The sequence below is a fragment of the Ranitomeya imitator genome, chromosome 3 (assembly GCF_032444005.1).
Source record: "Ranitomeya imitator isolate aRanImi1 chromosome 3, aRanImi1.pri, whole genome shotgun sequence".
Taxonomy (NCBI): domain Eukaryota; kingdom Metazoa; phylum Chordata; class Amphibia; order Anura; family Dendrobatidae; genus Ranitomeya; species Ranitomeya imitator.
This window is the reverse complement of record NC_091284.1, coordinates 444,742,041-444,768,863: the sequence shown is the minus strand read 5'-3', so window position 1 is coordinate 444,768,863 and position 26,823 is coordinate 444,742,041. Positions and strand designations below refer to the sequence as shown.

General features: G+C 45.6%; 2 protein-coding genes across 3 annotated transcripts in view; one reads left to right on the top strand and one right to left on the bottom strand.

Moving 5' to 3' along the window:
- Window positions 1-26,823, top strand: part of MRM3 (mitochondrial rRNA methyltransferase 3) — a 154,795-nt gene that overhangs the window by 108,320 nt on the left and 19,652 nt on the right. The window lies entirely within an intron of this gene.
- GLOD4 (glyoxalase domain containing 4) overlaps window positions 2,773-26,823 on the bottom strand; it is a 33,253-nt gene continuing 9,202 nt past the window's right edge. Inside the window, exons 5-10 of one of the 2 annotated variants that reach the window (XR_011319314.1) lie at window positions 26,368-26,504; window positions 24,904-24,990; window positions 16,088-16,201; window positions 11,783-11,869; window positions 6,026-6,100; window positions 2,773-2,927 (exon numbers count right to left, since the gene is read on the bottom strand). Coding sequence is in view for 1 of the 2 variants with exons in the window: in XM_069757369.1 (XP_069613470.1) it covers window positions 2,862-2,927; window positions 11,783-11,869; window positions 16,088-16,201; window positions 24,904-24,990; window positions 26,368-26,504 (491 nt within the window). In the remaining variant the exon portion in view is untranslated. The remainder of the gene's footprint in view (window positions 2,928-6,025; window positions 6,101-11,782; window positions 11,870-16,087; window positions 16,202-24,903; window positions 24,991-26,367; window positions 26,505-26,823) is intronic. The other variant, XM_069757369.1, reaches the window with a different exon arrangement.

The window sequence follows — 26,823 nt, the reverse complement described above, 5'->3', positions numbered from 1 at the left end:
ACAGTGTCTTTTATCCAAACGCTGTTTGTGATTTTCGACCACTCTGCCGAGAAATGCAATAGTCTCCCTCCCACTGGAATTGCCAGTCATTGGTCTTGTTTTTTATTTTCCGTCTGGTTACGGCGAAACATGAGACCTGTACCTCGCTTTCGCCTATCCTCCCATCTGGGACGATCTCTCCCTGGTGAAAAAGCTCGCTTTCCTCCCCGGTTGAACCTTCTTTTGTTGAAGGGACGACGGTATGGATTGAACAGGTTGGGAAACTTTTTCTTATCATCTCCTGCTTTCTCCAGGAGTTCATCCAGGGTAGGCCCAAATAAATATTCGCCTTTACAAGGGATAGCGCAGAGCTTCGCTTTTGCCTGCATATCCCCCGGCCAGCATTTCAGCCATAGGGCTCTCCTTGCAGCATTAGAAAGTCCTGCTGCTCTAGCTGCCAACTTTACGGAGTCAATTGAGGCGTCTGATAAAAAAGCCGCCCCCTCCTGGATTACAGGTAATGCTGAGAGAATGGACTCTCTAGAGGCCCCTTGTTTTAATTGGGTCTCCAACTGGTCCAGCCAGACCATCATTGACCTTGCCGTGCAGGTTGAAGCTACCGCAGGTCTTAAGGAGCCAGCTGCCATCTCCCAGGTTCCCTTCAGGAAGGTATCCACTTTCCTATCCAGGGGGTCTTTAAGTGTTCCCATATCTTCAAATGGGAGAGAAGATCGTTTAGCTACCTTGGCAATTGCTGCATCCAGCTTGGGTGCTTTCTCCCAGTTACCTACTGCTGGGTCATCAAAAGGGTATCGGCGTTTTTGCGCAGGTGGTAAGGAGCCTTTTCTCTCAGGTTCCCTCCATTCCCTATTAATAAGATCTTGTATTTTCTCATTTAAAGGAAACACTCTGCGCTTCTTTTGCTCCAATCCACTGAACATCATTTGTTCTTTGGATAGTTGAGGCTTGGGTTCCGATATACCCATTGTGCCTCTGACCGCCTTTACCAATTTGTCTATCCTTTCTAGGGGTAGGCAAAACCGAGCAGCGTCTTCTTCCGAAGAGGAGGATGATGCTGCTGAATTGTCTGATTCTTCGGACTTGTCCTTTTCCACAGACGAATCAGATGCCCACTCAGTTCTCTGCCTAGAACCTCCTGACTGTGAAAGGTTTTTAAAGGACTCTTTAACCTCCATTCTAATCATCTCCTTGAGACTGGCCGTAATAGAGGAGGATTCTTCGGCTACCTACGGGGATAAGTAAGGTAGACTAGAGTGTAAAATCTACATGCTATACCCCCTCCCCTCCTTCCAGAACCTCACCGTCTGCTGGATACAGGGGTCACATAGTTTTTTAGGGTGTGAGTCAGGCAAGGGAACCCCGCAGATGGCACATTCCCTATGCTTCGCCTTACTGACGTTTTTCCTTCCCTGCATAAAACACATGAGGGGAGACTAGTCACTAAGTGAACTTTCTCGAAGATCACTTACCAGTGGCTGCTCACACCCAGAAATACCGAAGCACGAGGGGGATCCTTTTTGACTGACCCTCCAGACCCCTGTCTGGAGGAGCTTCTGCGGCCCGAACCATCGCTCCTTTTTTCATGTTCCTTCTCCTTGGGTTTCTGGGATGCTTGTTCCAGCAGCACAACCTGCTGATCCTGATCTGAATCCATTTTCAGTAAATTGGAGCCAGAACCCGGGAACATGCTGCTGGAGCCGCCTTATAAGGCCCCTCCTTCGGTCAGCGCACCTTGCCCAGCTTGCTTGTTTAATTTTCCCGCCCCCCCGCAGCTGTGGGGAATCAATCATCGCTCCGGAGGGATTGCGGCATGATCTCCGGTGGGCGCCGCCATCTTGGAGCCCCCGCGCATGCGCAGGAGCTCACCGATCCGGAAGACGTCGCTGGCTCCGCCCCCCGACGTCACCACAGCTTACAGCGCTTCCTGTCAGCGCTGCAGCTCTCGTGGAACGCCGAGGCCGGCCAGCTACGATCCGATCGGCGCCCCCCAGATGCCGCCGCGCTCCCCCCTGCTCCAGAGAGACCCACAGCCCACGGGAAGGGCGACTTACCAGACGCTGGCCCCGGAGACCGGACACCCCCTGGCGACCGCTCCTCGCTGCCTAGTCACCGCCGTGCCGCCCTGCCAGGGCCACCGTGACTACTTCAGGTACCCGCACCGGCCGAAGTGGGAGACCCTCTCGCCACCAGAATCGGTCCGGCCGGCCTGGACTCCTGTAGTATCTATAGGCATCCAGTCCCTTCAGGAACAGGAAACCAACTGATGCATGGGGAGAGGTGCCGCCCTTTTGTATCTGTAGGTTTCCTGTTCCTTAAGGGCGGATCCCCTCTCTCGTGTGCTGTCATGGGAGTCCGAATAAAACATGCTATACTCACCCTCCATAGTCGCTCGCGCCGGCCGCCATCTTCCGTTGCAGGTTCCGGTGGTATGGGAGAAGGACCTGCCATGACGTCATGGTCATGCTTCAATGCAAACAATAGGGCCTGAGTCTATTGCAGCTAATGTCCATGCAGATTTCATGAAACAAGTATGAGTGCAATAAGACCCTAGTGGAGAGTGTGAAAATTGCTATATTTTTAAGTGCGATTTAAATACAGATTGTGGTATGGGGAGGGGAACGACAAAATAGCAAAATAAACGAAATATATATTTAAACCCAAAACTCAACTTGTCATTTTCTGACGTGCATTCCCTTTAAAATGTAATAGCGTACAGCACATACAATGTGATTAAAAAAAAAAAAAAAAAAAAAAGATTTTAGCCAAACAAAATCCCTTTCTACAGTTTTATTAGTCAGCAGATTTTTTTCTCAGCATATTAAGCACAGGCAGGCAATTAAACATGAACACATCCTGGCTGATTATGCGGATGGCTTCTGTCTTTGGTGTTTTGCGAACCACTCGTCACTCTTGTCTGCGGACATTGCCTGTAAGGACAGAATTATATAGTGCCATTGGAAATAATGCACAAAAATGTTAAGAGCCTATTACAGTGATATATTTAGATTGTTAGGTGTCAGAATATATACTTGGGTCAATTTCCACTTTTTAGTCCAAGTGCAACATTCAGACAACATTCATAAGCACATGGAGCAATAACTGGTTGTCTTGAGACATGGGATACTGGATTACCGTCAACTTTATTTTAAAAACAAAAATAAATAAATAAATAATAATAAAAAAAAAAAATTCATTCCTTCTTTCCAGAGAACGCTGCTGGGAAGAAGGGATGAATGGGGCTTCAGCACCACACGCGAGGGGGGGGGGGGGGAGGGGGAGGGACAGCGCTTACAGTAGCGCTGTCTCCTGCACGGCACACGGACAACATCTGTGCGTGGTACGTGTTTTACACGGACCCGTTGACTTTAATGGGTTCGTGTGATCCGTGCGCTCCCACGAACACTGACATGTCTCCGTGTTTTGCAAACGGACACACGGTCCGTGAAAACACGCTGACATGTGCAGAGACACATTGATTTTAATGTGTCTACGTGAGTCAGTGTCTCCGGTACGTGAGGAAACTGTAACCTCACGTACCGGAGCCACTGACGTGTGAAACCGGCCTTAAAGGAAGTTTGTCACCCACAAAACTCAATTTAAACCAGTCAAATAGACAGAGGAGAGACGAAGGCCTCATAAAGATCAATCCTGTGATTTTGTTATCTCAGCCATGATTATCCAGAAAATGATCTTTAATGACTATGCAGATGTGGATGATGTTGCACGCATGTGCTGATTGACAGCTTGCCTAGTAAAAGTACTGGCTAAATGGAAAAGTCGACCATGCGCACACACTGTGAAGGTATATGCGCACAGAGTGCAGGAGTCGAGCAGGCACACTCATGTCACTCTCTCATGGCGGCTAGTTACACTGATCCACAAAGGTCTAGTGTGGGATGGCAGCAACAGAAGAGAGATGTGTGCATGACCGCTCTGCACCTGTCAGTCTGTGCGTGCATGGTCAATTTTACCAGTTCAGGGAGTGCTCACTCTGGGGAAGAAAGCGGTGTCTATCACAAAATGGGAAGGGGACGGAAAGTGCCCCGAGAGCTTGGCTATATCAGGGATGCACGGAGCACCCTCATTTTAATAATAATTTAAGATTTTTTTTTGATGATCAAAGCTGATCAGTTTTATACAGAGTTTTTTTTTCTCTTTGAGTTGGGTGGGGTGGGGGTAGATGAAGTCTACGGACCCCATACATCAAGACCTGCAGTGTTCTTGCCGGCCTTGATAAAAAGATGGGCTGAAGTCAGATGCTTTTAATAAAGAGGAGTGCACCACTTCACGAATCAGGAGTGCTGGATGAGTGGTGTACACCTCTGTGTGCGCCTCAACACAAATCTTACTCCAGTCCCTGGTGAACTAAAAGTTGTGGTGTGGCAAATGCCAGCGTTTGTCATCAATCTGAGGCTATGTGCACACGTTGCGGATTGGTGTGCGGATTTTTCCGCACTGTTTTTGCAAAGTCCACAGGTAAACTGCACTGTGGATTACCCGCGGATTTACCCCGGTTTTTATGCGGATTCCACCTGAGGTTTTACACCTGCGGATTCCTATTGAGGAGCAGGTGCAAACCGCTGCGGAAGCCGCACAAAGAATTGACATGCTGCAGAAAATACACTGCAGTGTTTCTGCTCGGTTTTTTTCCACAGCATGTGCACTGCGGATTTTATTTTACATACGTTTACATGGTACTGTACAACGCATGGAAAACAGCTGCGGATCCGCAGAGCCAAAACCGCTGCGGATCCGCAGCAAAATCCGCAACGTATGCATGAGATATGCACATAGCCTGAAGGAGTTATGTTTGCCATGCCACTGTCTCACCCCAGCTCTGCACTTGGTTGGAGCTGGGCGAAAATGGTGTGAGAATGCTAAAACTTGTATAATTTTAGTTACACCAAAATAATGCGACTTTTCAAAGCGTTTTACACCAGAATACTGGCATAAAACCATTGATGAATCGGGCCCCATGATCCGTAAACGTGCCAGTTATTCACATGCCAGTTGTATGTAGCGTTTTCATAAATGTACACTTACATTACTGATAGAGTGGCTGGGCAAAGGGATTCAGTATGTGTATCAAATATATGAGCAAGGTGAACTGAAATCATTTTCCCAATTGCAGGCGGAATTTGGTCTTGGGACTGCAGGGGAGTATCAGTATTTGCGGATGAGGCATGCCTTTGGAGCTCAGAGTAGGGATGGAGGTATTCGGATTCAAAGGTATATAGTACTGGAGTATGTGTGTAATGAAGGGACTACTGGGGGAGTCATATCCACTCTGTATAAAGATTTGTTGCATACTTTCCTATTGGGGTTTCCAATAATGACGAGAGCTAAATGGGAAAGGGATCTGGGTCCAATGGATAACGAGACCTGGGAGTCGGTGTTAGAATGGGTCCCAAGACTGTCGCTGAGTGAACCGTATAGACTGTCACAGCTTTATGTGATACACAGGGTTTATAAGTCACCGATGGTGCTATATAAGGCTGGTTTGCGTGATGATTCTGAATGCCCGAGGTGTAAATCTACGGATGCTGATATACTCCATATGATGTGGACGTGTCCGAGGTTGGCTGCCTTCTGGGTGGTAGTTTTGAGTCGTATGGAAGGTGCGTATGGATGTAAGGTGCCAAGGGATCCAGTTGTCTGTTTGTTGGGATGCGTGGATGAGATTGGAGTAGATAAACACCTAAAGATAGCTATTGCCAGATTGTTATACATGGCTAGGAAGGCAATAGCTCGAAACTGGATTAGGGAAGAGCCGCCGTCAAGAGGAGAGTTCCTCCAGTATGTGAAACAGGGCCTGACACTGGAAAAGGGGATTTATAAGAAGAGAGGGAAAATTGAAACGTTCAATAAATTATGGTCTTCATGGATTGCTTTGGGATAGTAATATAAAGTGTGGCTTATACGATCGGTTGAGGGATTGGATATTCTATTGTTTTAATGATGGAAGTAACTAGCAAGGTGAGCTGCTTTGTTGGGTGGGGGCGGGGGGAAAGTCTTAGTTACTCACCGGTTAACGGTGTTTTTCGGAGTCCATGACAGCACTACGGAGAGAGAGGGGATCCGCCCTTCAGGAACAGGAAACCTACAGATACATAAGGGCGGCACCTCTCCCCACGCATCAGTTGGTTTACAGAGCATAAGAGGACCACCAAGGTTAATAGCATACACAATAAACAATAATACAATATTAACTATTCACTACCCGTGAATTATATATAAATAAAGGAAGAGGTGTACACCCAGAACTTTAAGAAGACGGGAGGGTATGTACAGGTGCTGTCATGGACTCCGAAAAACACCGTTAACCGGTGAGTAACTAAGACTTTATTCGGTCGTCCATGACAGCACTACGGAGAGAATTACAGAGAGTAACTAACTAGGGAGGGACTACAGCTTGCAGCACCCTTACACCAAAAGAGAGGTCAGAGGAGGCACCCAGGTTCAATCTATAATGGTTATAGAAAGTGTTTGGAGAAGACCAAGTAGCAGCCTTACAAATCTGGTCGATCGACACCTCCAATCTTTCCGCCCACGAAGCCGCCATAGCTCTAGTGGAATGCGCTTTAAGACCTTCAGGCGCCGGCTTGCCCTTTGAGATATAAGCCAGCGAGATAGCCTCCCTGATCCATCTAGCTAGAGTAGACTTCGATGCTCTATGCCCTTTCCTACTACCCTGATAGGACACGAATAAGGCATTATCTAACTTCCAGGAATCAGTTACCGCTAGATACTGCAGGATACATCTTCTTACATCTAAGGTGTGTAACTTCCTCTCCTTATCGTTGGTAGGACTGGGGAGGAAAGATGGAAGGACTATTTCCTGTGTTCTGTGGAAACTGGACACTACCTTAGGGAGATATGCTGGATCAGGGGATAGTATCACTCTATCATCCCTAAGCTGCATGTAAGGGGGAACCCTGGATAATGCTTGGATGTCGCCTATCCTACGCGCCGATGTTATGGCCACCAGGAAGGCTACTTTAAGGGAAAGATTTTTAATAGAGGCTGAAGTAATTGGCTCAAATGGGGCCTCTGTCAAGGCTGAGAGGACTAGGTTCAGGTCCCAAGGCATGACTCTATCCTTCACAATTGGTCTAGACCGCTTTGTTGCCCTGATGAATCTGCTGACCCAGTGATTCTCAGCGATGTTGCAGCCAAAGAGGGCCCCCAAGGCTGATACCTGCACCTTAAGAGTATTTGGGGATAACCCCATATCCAACCCCCTTTGTAAGAATTCCAAGATCTGGACAATCGGTATTGACTGTCCAGCTGTTGCCCCCGAGTTCTGAAGAAACCTCTTCCAGATCCTGACAGATTTTTTGTGGTTATCATTTTCCTGCTTTTCAGCAGCGTGTTAATGAGGGCTGGCGAGAACCCCCTATCTTTTAGTAGCGCCCGCTCAAAATCCACGCCGTCAGATGAAGGCCAACCGCTCGAGGATGGTAGACTGGGCCCTGGGATAGGAGATCCGGAATGTCTGGCAAGACCCATGGATCGGATATCGACATAGCCCTCAGGCATGGAAACCACGTCCTTCTGGGCCAGAAGGGGGCAATTACTATCACTGTGGCCTTGTCCTTCCTGATTTTCCTCACCACCAGAGGAAGTAGAGACAGGGGAGGAAAGGCGTAGGCTAGCCTGAAGTTCCAGTCTATGAGGAGGGCGTCTACTGACAGGGGATTTTCTCTGGGGTTCAGAGAGCAGAACTGTGCAACTTTCCTGTTTCCTTTTGTGGCAAACAGGTCTACCTCTGGTTGTCCCCACCTTTCCACGATAAGGTCGAAGATGGTGCTGTTCAGGGACCACTCTCCCTGCCTTAATGTGTTGCGACTTAAGAAATCCGCTGTAGTGTTTTCTGCCCCTTTTATGTGTAGAGCCGTCAACGAGAGAAGATGTTGCTCTGCTAGATGAAACAGACGATCTGCTACACACATCAGGGATCTGGAACGAGTCCCGCCTTGGTGATTTATGTATGCCACGGTGACTCGATTGTCCGAGAATACCCGCACGTGGTGGCCCTGTAGACAGACAAGGAGTGTTTTAACCGCCTGCTCCACAGCCGTTAACTCCTTTAGATTGGAAAACATCTCCATCTGATCATGATCCCAAAGCCCCTGGACCAATGAATCCCCCATGTGAGCCCCCCACCCAGAAGGGCTAGCGTCCGAGGTGATAATACGAGTTATATTATACTCCCAGGGGACCCCTGTGGACAGGTTCTTTTGATCTAACCACCACTCGAGGGATACCACAGTGTCTTGGGATAGGGTCAGCAGACTGTCTAGACCTCCTCCCAACCTTTTTTGATGTAACAGTACCTCGCCCTGTAGTATCCTCGTATGATACTGAGCCCATCGGACCGCCGGAATACAGGACGAGAGAGAGCCTAACAGAGACATGGCTCTTCGTAGGGACATGGTGGGGTTTTTTGAGGCATTCAGCACCTGAAGGTACAGGCGATTAATTTTTTCTTGAGGCAAACGGCATTCCTGAACCTGGGAATCCAGGGTCAGGCCTAAAAATCGCTGCACCGTCATGGGCTGTAACCGTGATTTTTTAATGTTTAGCATCCACCCCAGACGCTCTAGAGCCGACATCACTTTATGTAACTGTTCTAGACAGTGATCCGCCGTTTTACCTACGATAAGGAGATCGTCCAGGTAGGGGATTATTAGAATGTTGGACTCATGAAGGTGTGCCATAACTTCCGCCATTACCTTGGTAAATACCCGAGGGGCGACTGAAATCCCAAAGGGAAGGGCCCTATACTGGAAGTGTCTTATTACCCCATCCAATCGTACCGCCACCCTCAGGTATCGTTGGTGACCTGCATAAATAGGGATATGGTAATAGGCGTCCTTCAAATCCAATACTACCATAAAGCAGTTTTTAAACAGCAACTTTATTGCGGTATTAATAGTTTCCATTTTAAATGGTTGAATGGTCAGAAAATTATTCAGCGCTCTAAGGTTGATAATTGTTCTGAAGGAGCCGTCTGGTTTACTTATTAGGAATAGAGGAGAGTAGAAACCACTACCCTGTTCTCCTTCCGGAACCTCGGATAAGACATTTTTATTGAGCAGATCGTGAACTTCCGCTTCCAGGGCCGCCTGTTCCGCTGGAGAGGATCTGAGAGGGGTGACTCTGAAGAAGTTCTGAGGGATAGAGGAGAATTCTAGCCGCAGACCCGTAGCTATCAACCCCAAAATCCAATCACTACTGGAGATCTTGGACCAGGCCAGGTAGAAGGCAGATAGTCTACCTCCCACCGGGGCGACTAGTCATTGGGGTGGTTTTTTGACTTCACGGGGTGGCTCCTGACGTCCTCCACCAAACATGAACCCAGTACCTCTCTTCTTTTTCTCGTCCCATCTGCTCTGATCTCTGGCCGGTCTCCTCCGAAAGAATCTTTTCCCTGCGAAGGGGCGCCGGTAAGAAGTAGTTGGAAGATTAGGAAACTTCTTCTTCTCATCTCCGGCTTTCTCTAGCAGCTCATCTAGGACTGGTCCAAACAGGTATTCCCCTTCACATGGGATGGAGCACAGACGAGATCTGGACTGAAGGTCACCCGGCCAACATTTTAGCCATAGGGCCCTGCGTGCTGCGTTCGATAGTCCTGCCGCTCTAGCCGCCATTCTTGCGGAATCCGCAGAAGCATCTGCGAGAAAGGCAGCAGCATTTTGGATTGTTGGCAGGAATTTCAACATGGAATCTCTGGAAACACCTTCTTCCAATTTAGACCCCAGCTGATCTAGCCAGACCATCATTGATCTGGCTGCGCATGTCGCAGCTACCGCCGGTCTCAACGCACCAGCCGACATTTCCCATGTCCCTTTAAGGAACGAGTCAGCCTTTTTATCTAGAGGATCCTTTAGGGAAGCCATGTCATCAAAGGGGATAGAAGATTTTTTGGATGCCTTAGACACCGCCGCGTCTAATTTTGGTGCCTTATCCCATGTGTTCACCATGGGGTCCTCAAAGGGGTATCTTCGTTTAAAGGCCGGTGGAAAAGAGCCTTTTTTCTCTGGCTTCTTCCATTCTTTTTTAATGAGGTTTTGGACCTTGTCATTGAGCGGAAAAGACCTACGTTTTTTAGGGTCTAGGCCGCCAAACATTAAGTCCTGGGCTGACAGTTCTGGTCTTTCATCCGCCACCCCCATAGTGGATCTAACTGATTTAATCAGTTTGTCCATTTGGTCCAATGGGAAACAGAACCGGTTAGACTCTTCTTCCGAAGAGGACGCTGAGGAGACAGAGGCGTCTGAATCATTCTCCCTACTTGGGCCAACAGATGAATCCGAATTTGAGGCGCTAGGCTCCCTTCTCCTTTTGGAAGGCTCCCCCCGGGATAGGGATTTCAGGGAATCCTTCACCTCCTTCCTGATAATCTCCCTAAGATTTGATGTGAAATCGGGAGACTCCTCCGCCACCTATGGGAGCGGAGAAAAAAGGCTATGTAATTTCCTCTGGTGCTACCGCTATATAGTATCCCATTTATCCATTTCCTACCGTCTGCCGCACACACGACTGACAAAGTCTCTTAGGGTAGGCGTCTGGCAAAGGGCAAGCGCACAGCGCGCACTCCTTGTTTTTTGATTTACCAGCGCTCTTTTTCCCCTACGGAAGTAAACATAGGAAAGACTGCATCAGGGTACATTCACGAAGATCTCTTACCCAGGCAGTAGCGGTAGGTACCGGATTACTGGGGGGGTCGGTCCAGATCCTTCTGTCTTGATCTGCGACTGGCCTGAGCACTGCGCCCGCGGGTCTTCTGCTGGGTATTTGCCTCCGAGGATCTGTCCCCTTGCTCCAGCAGGTCACCGGCAGCTTCTGGCACCTCCATAGCTGTAGATGCTATCAGCAGCTCTGCAGCAGTGTAATTGGCCATATATAGCCCTCCCCCATCCGGAACATGTGCAGGTGTGCATGGCCAGCCTAATCAATCCCCCCCCCTGCCCCGGTCCATGCTCGACCCTCCCCCGCCCCTGAACGCTCCCCCCCCGCCGCTCCCACCGCATGCAGGACAGCGGTATCCCCAGCGAAGCCGGCCGGCGTCTAACTTCCGGTCCTGGCTCCGCCCCCCCTCGCGTCACTTCCGGTAACGCCGGAGCGCTCAGGGAAGAGCCCGGAGGCCGGCGCCGCCGGATCTCCCAGCCACACGCCGCTACACCGCACATGGCCAGCACAGCGGCGATACCGGCCGAAGCCGGCGCCCGACCCCCGGACCCGCCCCCCCCAAAGGAGCGCAGAGGGGCACACCGGGAAGTCCGCGCCGCACGGATAGGAGCCAGAGGTAGGGAGGACCGGGGCACGGGAGAGCGAAAGGACCGGGAGGGTGGGGGAGATATACTCACCTTCGCCGGCCACAGAGACAGACCTCCTCCGGACGCTGCTCCCCACTGCACCGCTCACTGTCGTGGAGCCCTACCCGGGCCCACCGTGGCGCTTCCAGGGACCCGCACTGCCCGAGGTAGGAGACCCCCTCGCTACCTGGGTCGGACAGCCGGCCTGGGTGCTTGATAGGTGACTGAAGAAAAATCTGTAGGGAATCCTGTCCTCCAGGAACAGGAAACCAACTGATGCGTGGGGAGAGGTGCCGCCCTTATGTATCTGTAGGTTTCCTGTTCCTGAAGGGCGGATCCCCTCTCTCTCCGTAGTGCTGTCATGGACGACCGAATAAACTTTGTATTGAAAATGTGAATGTAACATGTTAATTGCCTTTTTATTCTTAATAAAAATCTATTTGAACAGAATGTACACTTACATCATTGAGAAGCTGATCAGCGTTTGGATCAATCTGAGACAGTTCTCGGAAGGCTTCATCCCCAACAAAGCAAATTTCATGACCATCCTAAAAGACAAAAAGCAATGAGCATATACATGGAGCTAATACCTGACCACTTACAGTATGGCAGAGAAAACACCTGAGCCAGGGGGTAAATTCAGCCTCGCCATCCTAGCTAGGTCTGTCATGGCTATTGATAAGAGATTGATGGACTAGAGAATCAATAGTAAAATACTACCGATCTTTGTCAGTTCATATAAAAGCACTGCAAGTAAAAGCCAGAGCTAGGTCAGATATATTGCAAAAGACAATTTGTAAGTTGACCTACAAGCAATGAGTTAATAGCGACCCATGTAAACGGAGCTGCCTATGTTATGAATCATTCTACAGTAATGAGCTATCAGTTTATGATGAAAGTGAGGACTACAATACTGCTGCCATACAGAGATGCAACCAATTTAGCAGAACCATTACCTGGAGCCTACAGTCCTAAAGCTCCTTTAGTTAATAGGTTTCTTGTCCAGCATCTGGCTAAAAATGTTAACTGGGTAATTAAAGAGGAAGAAATCATTGTGCCTTTCCTATAATCTGAGGCACTGACTCTTTCTAATCTAATAAAACCAATACTCCCTAAACCAGCAAAATGTAATAAACTTATTTAAAACGAGGGCAGCAGGCATGGAGCCAGACTGGGTAAGCTATCCTAGGAAGCCCTGCAATCTTTAGAATGCCACAATGTTATAGATGTTGAATGCTGCCAACAAGTCATGAAAAACATATGACGGCTATTATATTACACCGCGGTCAGGAGACAAGTGTAGTGCAGGAAAGGAATTTAAATAAATTTCCCAAAACCACAAAAAGCTCCTGTAAATCGCACTGCATTCTGTTTAGCAAATACACATAAGGAGGAGGTGATAAGTAATGGAGGGGAAATGCGTTTGTTTTGTGCTCGGTTTCCCTTATTGTAGGTCTTGTTTTATAAAACAAAGAAAAAATAATCTAAAAAGTAAAACAGCCAAAGCGTACATTGAAAAATAAACTTATGTGCATCGACAAGTGCTTCTCACTAAATTAGAATATCATCGAAAAGTTAATTTATTTCAGATCTTCAATACAAAAAGTGAATCTCATATTATATAGAGTCATTACAGAGTGTTTTATGTCAAGTGTTTATTTCTGTTAATGTTGATGATTATGGCCTACAGCTAATAAAAACCCCAAAGTCATTATCTTAGTAAATTAGAATACATTCTAACACCAGCTTGAAAAAATGATTGTAAAATCCGAAACGTTGGCCTACTGAAATGTATGTTCAGTAAATGCACTCAATACTTGGTCCGGGCTCCTTTTGCATCAATTACTGCATTAATGTGGCGTGGCATGGTGGCGATCAGCCTGTGGCACTGCTGAGATGTTATGGAAGCCCAGGTTGCTTTAACAACAGCCTTCAGCTCATCTACATTGTTGGGTCTGTTGTCTCATCTTCCTCTTGACAATACCCCATAGATTCTCTATGGGGTTAAGGTCAGGTGAGTTTGCTGGCCAATCAAGCACAGTGATACTGTTGTTTGTAAACCAGGTATTGGTACTTTTGGCAGCGTGGACAGGTGCCAAGTCCTGCTGGAGAATGAAATTTCCATCTCCAAAAAGCTTGTCGGCAGAAGGAAGCATGAAGTGCTCTAAAATTTCCTGGTAGACGGCTGCGCTGACTTGATAAAACACAGTGGCCCTACACCAGCAGATAACATGGCTCCCCAAACCATCACTGATTGTGGAGACTTCACACTAGACCTCAAGCAGCTTGGATTGTGTTCCTCTCCACTCTTCCTCCGGACTCTGGGACCTTGATTTCCAAATGAAATCCAAAATTTACTTTAATCTTAAAACAACACTCGGGATCACTGAGCAACAGTACAGTCTTTTTTCTCCTTGGCCCAGGTAAGATGCTTCTGGTGTTGCCTATTGGTCTGAAATCACAACGTTGGTGCAGCAGTATGGCTCCTCGCTGGGTAGCTCTCGCTCTTTTTGCCTACTGGGTGCATTAGGCTACAAGACAGAGCCCTATGCTATCCACCTCTCTGGGATTTTTTCTAGCTCCAGTCTGTTGTCTGATGTAGGACAATTTGTTAAAGGGACACTGTCACCTGAATTTGGAGGGAACAATCTTCAGCCATGGAGGCGGGGTTTTTGATTCACCCTTTCCTTACCCGCTGGCTGCATGCTGGCTGCAATATTGGATTGAAGTTCATTCTCTGTCCTCCGTATTACAAGCCTGCACAAGGCAATCTTGCCTTGCACAGGCGTGTACTATGGAGGACAGAGAATGAACTTTAATCTAATATTGCAGCCAGCATGCAGCCAGCGGGTAAGGAAAGGGTGAATCAAAAACCCCCAAACCCCGCCTCCATGGCTGAAGATTGTTCCCTCCAAATTCAGGTGACAGTGTCCCTTTAAGTATTTGCTAAATCCTGATCATGATTTGTCCAGGATTAGAAAAACTTGGCTTTTTTCCCCCTCAAAACAGTGCCTCCACCTGATCAGGTTGTGTGTGGTATTGCAGCTCGTCTCCACTTCAATAGAGCAATAACAAACAATCTAAGGATAGAATGTTTCTAGAAGAAAGCATCAATATTTTTGTACCCCTTAAGCCTCTTGCTTCCAGAGTCAGTTTTCGTTTCTAGAGTTTAGATTTTATTTTTTCTCGCTATGCAGTTACCGATAAATTAATCTTATTTTTAGATTTTGATGGATTTGACATCTCTGAATGTGGCAACACCAAATGTGTAATTGTTATCATTTTATTTTTAATGGGGCAATGTGTGATCAAATCAGACATCAAGTCCAGGAAAGATGCAGGCTCAGCGTGTGAGCCCGCATCAAAAGCAAGTACATGACTGATGGCGTAAATATAAGTAATCGGTCGTGAATGGGTTACTGTGTGTATTAAAATACTTACAGGTCGCCATCTGCTGCAGTTTTCCAAGGCTGCTCCAGTCCCGCTCTTGCATCATGTGACCACAGAGCTTTCTTATTGGCTGACAATGCAGACCATTAGTTCGTTTCTTATAGCAAGGGACTTGTACTGAGCAGGGCTGTGGAGACGGTAAGCCAAAAATCTGACTCCGACTCCTCAATTTCCATGACACCAACTCCACCTCCGACACCACAGCCCTGGTACTGAGTCTCAGACAAATTGAGAAAGTGACTTCTTGTCCACACAGAAACGATGTGAGAGACGTTTGATGACAAGAGCAGTCATGTGATGCAGGAGAGGACGGGAGCAGCGCTGGAAATGGCAGAAGGCAGCGATTGGCAAGTATTTTAATGCACACATTTCACACAATACGGATTGGTAACAAAGGTGGCAATAAAATAAAAAATCTGCATAAAACTATTCAGCTACCTAAAAAGGGTTAATCTGAGGCGCTCACAACATTCTGTACACAGGCAGATAGTCGTAGCCATAGGACACTAAGGTCAGGCTCAGACAAGTGTAAACAAAATCACTAAGATTGACAGGATTTTATTAGTTTTCCGAATTCTAAACAGTATACTGGAAAAAGATTTTATATTTGGGTTTCATTTTACATCATGAATTTTTCCAGGAGCTCCATCAACTCTTTAAAAGGGAACCTGTCACCTCCAAAATCGAAGGTGAGCTGCAGCCACCGGCATCAGGGGGCTTATCTTTATCTACAGCATTCTGTAATGCTGTAGTTAAGCCCCAGATGTATCCTGAAAGATGAGAAAAAGATTAGATTATACTCACCCAGGGGAGTTCCCGGTCCGGTCCGATGGACGTCGCGGTCCGGGGCCTCCCTACCATCTTCATAGGATGACGTCCTCTTCTTGTCTTCACGCTGTGGCTCCGGCGCAGGCGTACTTTGTCTGCCCTGTTGAGGGCAGAGCAAAGTACTGCAGTGCCCAGGCGCTGGGAAAGGTCAGAGAGGCCCGGCGCCTGCGCACTGCAGTACTTTGCTCTGCCCTCAACAGGGCAGACAAAGTACGCCTGCGCCGGAGCCACAGCGTGAAGACAAGAAGAGGACATCATCCTATGAAGATGGGAGGGAGGCCCCGGACCGCGACGCCCATCGGACCGGACCGGGACCGCCCCTGGGTGAGTATAATCTAACCTCTTTCTCATCTTTCAGGATACATCTGGGGCTTATCTACAGCATTACAAAATGCTGTAGATAAGCCCCTGATGCTGGTGGGCTTAGCTCACCTTCCATTTTGGGGGTGACAGGTTCCCTTTAATATCTACTGGTTACAATTACTCACCGGATCAGCCAAAATAACAACCTGAACTGTAGCCTTCCCTGGAGTATCCAAGCTTACAAGCGGAGTCAAGATCTTGTGATTCTCTCTTTTCATGGTTGCCTCAATAGTTGCAAGCTGTAAACAAAAAACCCCACAAAAAGTAAGCGATGAATTGTAAAATATCAGCAATTTTACAACCCGATAAGAGCTTTAATCTATAATTATGTTGCATTGCTCTTTGCTATGTAACAAAATGAAAACACATTTTGAAAGATTTTTTTTATTGCTACATATGATGGTGACCCTAAACACATAGATCTCTCATACTGAAGCTAAAATCTAAAGAAAATCAGACAGAATAAATAACCCCCTCCCTTCCCAAAACTGTTTATATAGTAATGTTGCTCTCTGAAAGATAAAGCTATCCAGACATTTACCGTACTCATCCAATCTGTTGCTTCCGAACTGAGAAATGGCTGTTTTAATTTATATTCAAATAAGACCCAAGTGCACTGATAGTGACAAAGCACTTCTCAAGTCATGGTCTCCCCGACTTCCCTGCTTGACTGACAACTCACTGGTTTGACTACACAGAGACTTGGGAAATACTTTGACACTCCCAGAGCACTTAAAGTGGTTGCCAGTCAAAACCGATAAGACTATAGTTACGGTGTGTGATTACAGACTTATGAATCCCCCCAGCGCTCGTACTGTGCGCTGCGGGTATTCAATGTTTTCAGACCCAGGACCGGAGGGTACATACGAGTTATACACTCAAGGCCAGTGGCTAAGGCCTTGCTCTCCATCCACAAATGTATGGAGTGACGCCAAACGCACTGACTGGGGGTATGTATATCTCATTCATACCCTGCGGTCTAGAGTCTGAAACCGACGAATACCCACAGCACACAGTAAGTACACCTTGAGAATCATAACTCTGCAGTCACACAGAGTTGTTTGGCCCGAGTACGCTGATACCCCACATGAGAGAAAACTACTGTTTGGGCACAAGTCGGGGCTCAGAAGGGAAGAAATGGCGTTTTGGAATGCAGACTTTGATGGAATGGTCTGCGGGCGTCACGTTGTGTTTGCAGAGCCCCTGATTTTTATTTTCCCAAGGGTATCAGGGGAAATTGGACCCCAAAAGTTGTTGTGCAATTTTTCCTGAGTATGTTGATACCCCATGTTGGGGTAAACCACTGTTTGGGTGCACGGCAGAGCTCGGAAGGGAAGGAGCGCCATTTTGGAATATAGACTTTGATGGAATGGTCTGCGGGTGTCACATTGCGTTTGCAGAGCCTCTGATGTACCTAAACAGTAGAAACCCCCCACAAGTGACCCCATATTGGAAACTAGACCCCCAAAGGAACTTATCTAGATGTGTTGTGAGAACTTTGCACCTCCAAGTGTTTCACTAAAGTTTATAACGCAGAGACGTAAAAATAAAAAATGTTTTTCTTCTCCACAAAAATTATTTTTTAGCCCCCAGTTTTGTATTTTCCCAAGGGTAACAGGAGAAATTGGACTCCAAAAGTTGTTTTCCAATTTGTCCTGAGTACGCTGATACCCCTCATATGGGAGAAAACTACTACATAGTAACATAGTTAGTAAGGCCGAAAAAAGATATTTGTCCATCCAGTTCAGCCTATATTCCATCATAATAAATCCCCAGATCTACGTCCTTCTACAGAACCTAATAATTGTATGATACAATATTGTTCTGCTCCAGGAAGACATCCAGGCCTCTCTTGAACCCCTCGACTGAGTTTGCCATCACCACCTCCTCAGGCAAGCAATTCCAGATTCTCACTGCCCTAACAGTAAAGAATCCTCTTCTATGTTGGTGGAAAAACCTTCTCTTCTCCAGACGCAAAGAATGCCCCCTTGTGCCCGTCACCTTCCTTGGTATAAACAGATCCTCAGCGAGATATTTGTATTGTCCCCTTATATACTTATACATGGTTATTAGATCGCCCCTCAGTCGTCTTTTTTCTAGACTAAATAATCCTAATTTCGCTAATCTATCTGGGTATTGTAGTTCTCCCATCCCCTTTATTAATTTTGTTGCCCTCCTTTGTACTCTCTCTAGTTCCATTATATCCTTCCTGAGCACCGGTGCCCAAAACTGGACACAGTACTCCATGTGCGGTCTAACTAGGGATTTGTACAGAGGCAGTATAATGCTCTCATCATGTGTATCCAGACCTCTTTTAATGCACCCCATGATCCTGTTTGCCTTGGCAGCTGCTGCCTGGCACTGGCTGCTCCAGGTAAGTTTATCATTAACTAGGATCCCCAAGTCCTTCTCCCTGTCAGATTTACCCAGTGGTTTCCCGTTCAGTGTGTAATGGTGATATTGATTCCCTCTTCCCATGTGTATAACCTTACATTTATCATTGTTAAACCTCATCTGCCACCTTTCAGCCCAAGTTTCCAACTTATCCAGATCCATCTGTAGCAGAATACTATCTTCTCTTGTATTAACTGCTTTACATAGTTTTGTATCATCTGCAAATATCGATATTTTACTGTGTAAACCTTCTACCAGATCATTAATGAATATGTTGAAGAGAACAGGTCCCAATACTGACCCCTGCGGTACCCCACTGGTCACAGCGACCCAGTTAGAGGCTATACCATTTATAACCACCCTCTGCTTTCTATCACTTAGCCAGTTACTAACCCATTTACACACATTTTCCCCCAGACCAAGCATTCTCATTTTGTGTACCAACCTCTTGTGCGGCACGGTATCAAACGCTTTGGAAAAATCGAGATATACCACGTCCAATGACTCACCGTGGTCCAGCCTATAGCTTACCTCTTCATAAAAACTGATTAGATTGGTTTGACAGGAGCGATTTCTCATAAACCCATGCTGATATGGAGTTAAACAGTTATTCTCATTGAGATAATCCAGAATAACATCCCTCAGAAACCCTTCAAATATTTTACCAACAATAGAGGTTAGACTTACTGGCCTATAATTTCCAGGTTCACTTTTAGAGCCCTTTTTGAATATTGGCACCACATTTGCTATGCGCCAGTCCTGCGGAACAGACCCTGTCGCTATAGAGTCACTAAAAATAAGAAATAATGGTTTATCTATTACATTACTTAGTTCTCTTAGTACTCGTGGGTGTATGCCATCCGGACCCGGAGATTTATCTATTTTAATCTTATTTAGCCGGTTTCGCACCTCTTCTTGGGTTAGATTGGTGACCCTTAATATAGGGTTTTCATTGTTTCTTGGGATTTCACCTAGCATTTCATTTTCCACCGTGAATACCGTGGAGAAGAAGGTGTTTAATATGTTAGCTTTTTCCTCGTCATCTACAACCATTCTTTCCTCACTATTTTTTAAGGGGCCTACATTTTCAGTTTTTATTCTTTTACTATTGATATAGTTGAAGAACAGTTTGGGATTAGTTTTACTCTCCTTAGCAATGTGCTTCTCTGTTTCCTTTTTGGCAGCTTTAATTAGTTTTTTAGATAAAGTATTTTTCTCCCTATAGTTTTTTAGAGCTTCAATGGTGCCATCCTGCTTTAGTAGTGCAAATGCTTTCTTTTTACTGTTAATTGCCTGTCTTACTTCTTTGTTTAGCCACATTGGGTTTTTCCTATTTCTAGTCCTTTTATTCCCACAAGGTATAAACCGCTTACACTGCCTATTTAGGATGTTCTTAAACATTTTCCATTTATTATCTGTATTCTTATTTCTGAGGATATTGTCCCAGTCTACCAGATTAAGGGCATCTCTAAGCTGGTCAAACTTTGCCTTCCTAAAGTTCAGTGTTTTTGTGACTCCCTGACAAGTCCCCTTAGTGAAAGACAGGTGAAACTGCACAATATTGTGGTCGCTATTTCCTAAATGCCCAACCACCTGCAGATTTGTTATTCTGTCAGGTCTATTAGATAGTATTAGGTCTAAAAGTGCTGCTCCTCTGGTTGGATTCTGCACCAATTGTGAAAGATAATTTTTCTTGGTTATTAGCAGAAACCTGTTGCCTTTATGGGTTTCACAGGTTTCTGTTTCCCAGTTAATATCCGGGTAGTTAAAGTCCCCCATAACCAGGACCTCATTATGGGTTGCAGCTTCATCTATCTGCTTTAGAAGTAGACTTTCCATGCTTTCTGTTATATTTGGGGGTTTGTAACAGACCCCAATGAGAATTTTGTTACCATTTTTCCCTCCATGAATTTCAACCCATATGGACTCGACATCCTCATTCCCTTCACTAATATCCTCCCTTAAAGTGGACTTTAGACAAGACTTTACATAGAGACAAACCCCTCCTCCTCTCCGATTTTTACGATCCTTTCTAAACAGACTGTAACCCTGTAAGTTAACTGCCCAGTCATAGCTTTCATCTAACCATGTCTCGGTTATTCCCACTATGTCAAAGTTACCTGTAGATATTTCTGCTTCTAGTTCTTCCATCTTGTTTGTCAGGCTTCTGGCGTTTGCGAGCATGCAGTTTAGAGGATTTTGTTTTGTTCCAATCTCCTCACTGTGGATTGTTTTAGAAATGTTCTTACCTCCTTTCTGAGTATGTTTTCCTGGGTCGTCTTTGTTCGAGTCTAATGTTTTTCTTCCCGTCCCCTCTTCTTCTAGTTTAACGCCCTCCTGATGAGTGTAGCGAGTCTTCTGGCGAATGTGTGTTTCCCAGGTTTGTTGAGGTGTAGTCCGTCTCTGGCGAGGAGTCCATCATACCAGTAATTCACACCGTGGTCCAGGAATCCAAATCCTTGTTGTCTGCACCATCGTCTTAGCCAGTTGTTTGCATCAAGGATCCTGTTCCATCTCCTGGTGCCATGCCCGTCTACTGGAAGGATAGAAGAAAAAACTACCTGTGCATCCAGTTCCTTTACTTTCTTCCCCAACTCTTCAAAGTCCTTGCAGATTGTCGGTAGGTCCTTCCTTGCCGTGTCATTGGTGCCAACATGTATCAGAAGAAATGGGTGGACGTCCTTGGAGCTGAAGAGCTTTGGTATCCTATCGGTCACATCCTTGATCATCGCACCTGGAAGGCAGCATACTTCTCTTGCAGTTATGTCCGGTCTGCAGATGGCTGCTTCTGTGCCTCTCAGTAGTGAGTCTCCCACCACCACCACTCTTCGTTGCTTCTTGGCTGTACTTTTTGCTGTCACTTGTTGCTGTGTGCCCTTTTCTTTTTTGCTTGCTGGTATTGCTTCATTCTTAGGTGTGCCATCTTCATCCTCTACAAAGATTTGATATCGGTTCTTCAGTTGTGTGGTTGGTGATTTCTCCATGGTCTTCTTGCTTCTTTTGGTCACATGCTTCCACTCATCTGCTTTTGGAGGTTCTCTGACACTTTTTTCACCTTCTGTGACCAGTAGAGATGCTTCTGTTCTGTCTAGAAAGTCTTCATTCTCTTTGATGAGTTTCAAAGTTGCTATTCTTTCTTCCAGACCCCGCACCTTTTCTTCTAAAAGGGCCACTAGTCTACACTTCTGACAGGTGAAATTGGATTCTTCTTCTGGTCGATCTGTGAACATGTAGCACATGCTGCAGCTCACCATGTAGGTTGTCACATCTGCCATGTTGCTCCTAGATCCTGCTGACTTGCTGTGTGTTTTCCTTCTTGTGTAATCTACTCAGCCAAGCTCTCTTGCAATAATGTCCTACAGGCAAAAATTACGGCGCGCGGTTTGGTGATGCTTTCGAAGCAGCTGGTCCCGGCTGTACCCAACGATCTTCTAGCTTAGGGAGACTTCGCTTCTCCCAGAAGGCACCTGGAATATGCAAATTAGCCTCCTGAAGCTTGAATCCCTGGTTTGGTGATGCTTTCGAAGCAGCTGGTCCCGGCTGTACCCAACGATCTTCTAGCTTAGGGAGACTTCGCTTCTCCCAGAAGGCACCTGGAATATGCAAATTAGCCTCCTGAAGCTTGAATCCCTGGTTTGGCAACACATCGGGGCTCAGAAGGGAAGAAATGCCGTTTTGGAATGCAGACTGATGGAATGGTCTACGGGCGTCACGTTGCATTTGCAGAGCCCCTGATGTGCCTAAACAGTAGAAACCCCCCTACAAATGACCCCAAATTGGAAACTAGACCCCCCAAGGAACTTATCTAGATGTGTTGTGAGAACTTTGGACCCCCCAAGTGTTTCACTAAAGTTTATTATAACGCAGAGCCGTGAAGATAAAAAATAATTTTTTTTTTTTTTCACACAAAAATGATTTCTTGGCCCCCCAATTTTTATTTTCCCAAGAGTAACAGGAGAAATTGGACCTCAAAAGTTGTTGTCCAATTTGTCCTGAGTACGTAGAATACCATATGTGGGGGTAAACCACTGTTTGGGCGCACATCGGGGCTCGGAAGGGAAGAAGTGGCGTTTTGGAATTCAGACTTTGATGGAATGGTCTGCGGGGATCACGTTCCGTTTGCAGAGCCCCTGATGTGCCTAAACAGTGGAAACCCACCAATTCTAACTCCAACCCTAACCCCAACACACCCCTAACCCAAATCCCAATAATCCCAACCCATAACCCTAACCACACCCCTAACCCTAGTCCCAACCCCAACACACCCCTAACCCTAATCACAACCCTAACGATAACCCTAACCGCACCCCTAACCCTGACAAACCCCTAACCCAACTGTAAACGTAATCCAAACCCTAACCCCAACTCTAGCTCTAACCCTAACTTTAGCCCCAACCGTGACTTTAGCCCCAACCCTAATGGGAAAATTGAAATAAATACATTTTATTTTATTATTTTTCCCCTAACTAAGGGGGTGATAAAGGGGGGGTTTGATTAACTATTTATAGCGGGTTTTATGTTTGGCAGCTGTCACATACGAAAAGACGTTTTTTATTGCAAAAATTAGTTTTTGCGTCACCACATTTTGTGAACTATAATTTTTCCATATTTTGGTCCACAGAGTCATGTGAGGTCTTGATTTTTTGTGGGACGTGTTGACGTTTTTATTGGTACCATTTTCAGGCACATCACATTTTTTGATCGCTTTTTATTCCGATTTTTGTTAGGCAGAATGAACAAAAACCAGCTATTCATGAATTTCTTTTTTTTTTTGGGGGGGGGGGAGGGGAGCGGGGGCGTTTATACCGTTCCGCGTTTGGTAAAATTGATAAAGCAGTTGTATTCTTCGGGTCAGTATGATTACAGCAATACCTTCATTTTTTTTATGTTTTGGCGCTTTTATGCAATAAAAACTATTTTATATAAAAAAATTATTATTTGTGTATCGATTTATTCTGAGGGCTATAACTTTTTTTTCCGCTGATGATGCTGTATGCTGGCTTGTTTTTTGTGGGATAACGTTTTCAGCGGTACCATGTTTATTTATATCTGTTTTTTTGATCGCGTGTTATTCCACTTTTTGTTCGGCAGTATGACGATAAAGCATTATTTTTTGCCTCTTTTTTATCTTTTTTACGGCGTTCACTGAAGGGGTTAACTAGAGGGACAGTGTTATAGGTCAGGTCGTTATGGACGCGGAGATACTAAATATGGGTACTTTTTTTTTATTTACATAAAGAAATATATCTATTGGAACAATATTTATTATTTTTTTTCCTTTATCTAGGATTTTTTTTAAAATATTTTTACACTGTTTTTTTTTTTTTACTTTGTCCCAGAGTGGGACATCACTATGCAGTGTCATATCACTGATTTGACACTTTCCAGAGCACTGTGTCAGATCAGCGAACCGATATGCAGTGCTGGAGGCTTGCCGACACCTGCTCTCAGAGCCACCTCCCTGAAAAACCCAGAAGGACCCCCGCGGCCATCTTGGATCCGGGCCTGCAGGGAGGAGAACGGAGGAGACGCACGGAACAACACATTGCATTGTTCTGAGGGTCACAGGGAAGCACGCAGGGAGCCCTCTCCCTGCGCGATGCTTCCCTATGCCATGTTTGATCGCAGTGTTCCGGGGGTTAATGTGCCGGGAGCGGTTCGTGACCGCTTTTAGCACAGTGCCGGATGTCAGCTGTGATAATCAGCTGACACCCGACCGCGCTCTCCCCATGAGCGCGGCTGATAGCCTATGACGTACTATCCCGTCCATGGGATTTAAGTCCCAGATCACATGGACAGGATAGTACGTCCAATGGCAAAAAGGGGGTTAAGCCTCATTTGCATGCAAATTAAAACATAGGTTTTATTTGATGGGGAGCAACAGAATGCATAAATGAAGGTGTGGATGACAGAATAAGATGACCATATAAATGATTTGTGGTGGACAGAATCATGCTGCCAGATTCCCTTTATAGAGAATCTGTCAGCAGGCTTTTGCTATTTAATTTGAGAGAAGCATAATATATGGCAAGAGAGACTGATTGCAGCGATGTGTCATTTACTAGGCTGTGTGTTGTAGTTTCAATACAATCAGTGTTTTATCAGCAGGATATCACCAGAGGACTAGGTCTCACATGCAAGCCAGTCCAGCTAATCTTTTTATCCCCACCCTTCAACACTGGTTGGCAGCTTCCTATGTACGCTGTACATTCTTAGAAAGCTAGCAATCTGTGTTGTGGGCAAGGTGACACACAGCTCAACATTCTGAATACTGATACACCTACAACACAGAAAATAGGGATTCTATCAAAACTGCACCAGACAGTCCAGTAAGTGATACATAGCTGAAATCAAGGTGTCTTCCCTATATCATGCTGCTCTCAGATTACATGGCATAAAAATGCTGCGCAGTTACAAATTTACGGTCCCTACTGACAGTACATGCTAATATGAAACTAAAGAAGTTGGAATTGAAAAATATACAATTAAATTATTAGAGATTTGTCTGATTAAAATAATGAAAAAGAAACAAAAAAACTATTCCAACCTCATCTTTTGGACAAGCAAATGCGATTCGTCCAAACGCTGCTGCGTGGTCCACCGATCCTCCGATGTCCTGTAGTTCCAGCTTGCACTGCAAAATGACAACGGAGTTACATTTTACACATTTTTGGAGGTTGATCTAGAAAATGTATGGTGTCCCAAAATCTGGAGATTTATCAAAACTAGTGCAAAGCTAAAGTGGAAGTGTAGCTCATAGCAACCAGATTGCTTTTATAGCCTTCATTTAAGGCCATGCACACACGTTCAGTATTTTTCGCTATAAAAACGCGAAAAAAAACGCTTACATATGCCTCCTATTATTTACAATGTATTCCACATTTCTAGTGCAAATGTTGCATTTTTTTCCACAAAAAAAAAAAAATTTGCATTGCGGAAAAAAAAGCAACATGTTCATTAAATTTGCGGAATTGCGGGGATTCCGCACACCTAGGAATGCATTGATCTGCTTACTTTCCGCATGGGGCTATGCACACCATGCGGGAAGTAAGCAGATTATGTGCGGTTGGTACCCAGGGTGGAGGAGAGGAGACTCTCCTCCACGGACTGGGCACCATATAATTGGTAAAAAAAAAAAAAATAATAAATAAAATAAAAAATAGTCATATACTCACCCTCTGATGGCCCCGGAGTCCTCCCGCCTCTCATCGGTGCACGCTGCCGCTTCCATTCCTATAGATGCTCTGTGTGAAGGACCTTCGATGACGTCGCCGTCTTGTGATTCGTCACGTGACGTCATCGAAGGTCCTGCACACACACACCATCTATAGGAACGGACGCCCCTGAGGAGATCGGCTGTTTGCAGGTGAGTATAACCATTTTTTTTTAAACATTCTATCTTTTACTATTGATGATGCATAGATAGGCAGCATCTATAGTAAAAAGTTGGTCACACTTGTCCAACACTATGTTTGACAAGTGTGACCAACCTGTCACAGTCAGTTTTCTAAGCGATGCTACAGATCGCTTGGAAAACTTTAGCATTCTGCAAGCTAATTTCTCTTACAAAATGCTAAAAAAAAAAAAAAAAGCCACAAAAAAAATGCGGATTTCTTGCAGAAAATTTCCAGTTTTCTTCAGGAAATTTCTGCAAGAAATCCTGACGTGTGCACATACCCTAGTCAAGTAAGAGCGTTGACCGTACTCCAACATGGTCGGTGTTTCTTCTCGGAAGCACAGTGTTGTCCTGATGAATGGCAGGCACCTAATGAGAAGTCTGATGTATTCTGTCATTAACTACACTTTATATATCCTTTGGTGTAATAGCTCAGTGGATCGGTTTTTATATAATACACTATTTTGTGGTGGCAGGTCCACTTTATACAGAAACAAATTTCAATCCTATATTAGCCAATGGCATGATCTGTGTTACTAAGAAGATGGTCCGACGTTTCCTAAGTATCTGAGTAAAGCAGCTTGCAAATAAAGAAAGTGCAGAGTTAGTCTCTACCTGGCTGTCTGAGTAGCCCAGCAGAACGCGCTTTTTGGCCTTATCCTCATGAAAGACTCTAAGGCCTAACAAGTCCGACCAGTATGTAGTAGACTTTTGGAGGCTGGACACAGCAACAGTCACTTTCTGCACTGGATCTGGGAAAAAATATCAATAAAATATTTTAGATGTTAACTTTACATAATATATAAACGTTGATTTGTTTTTGGTAGATTAAAGTTGAGCGTACAATCTGCTGGTTTCAGATGGCCACAACACAGGGGTCTTTATATGCCATATTAGAACCAACACCTGCAACCCAATGTTATCACTCTTCTATTAAAGTGCTTATATTTTCAGAGACGGTGAGTGCGATTTACTCTTCTTTTTTCTGACGTTACAATACATGGAAGTCCTGCAATTTAGTTTGATCACCATAGTGGCCGATGTTACTCTAACAGTTTTTGATGAAATACA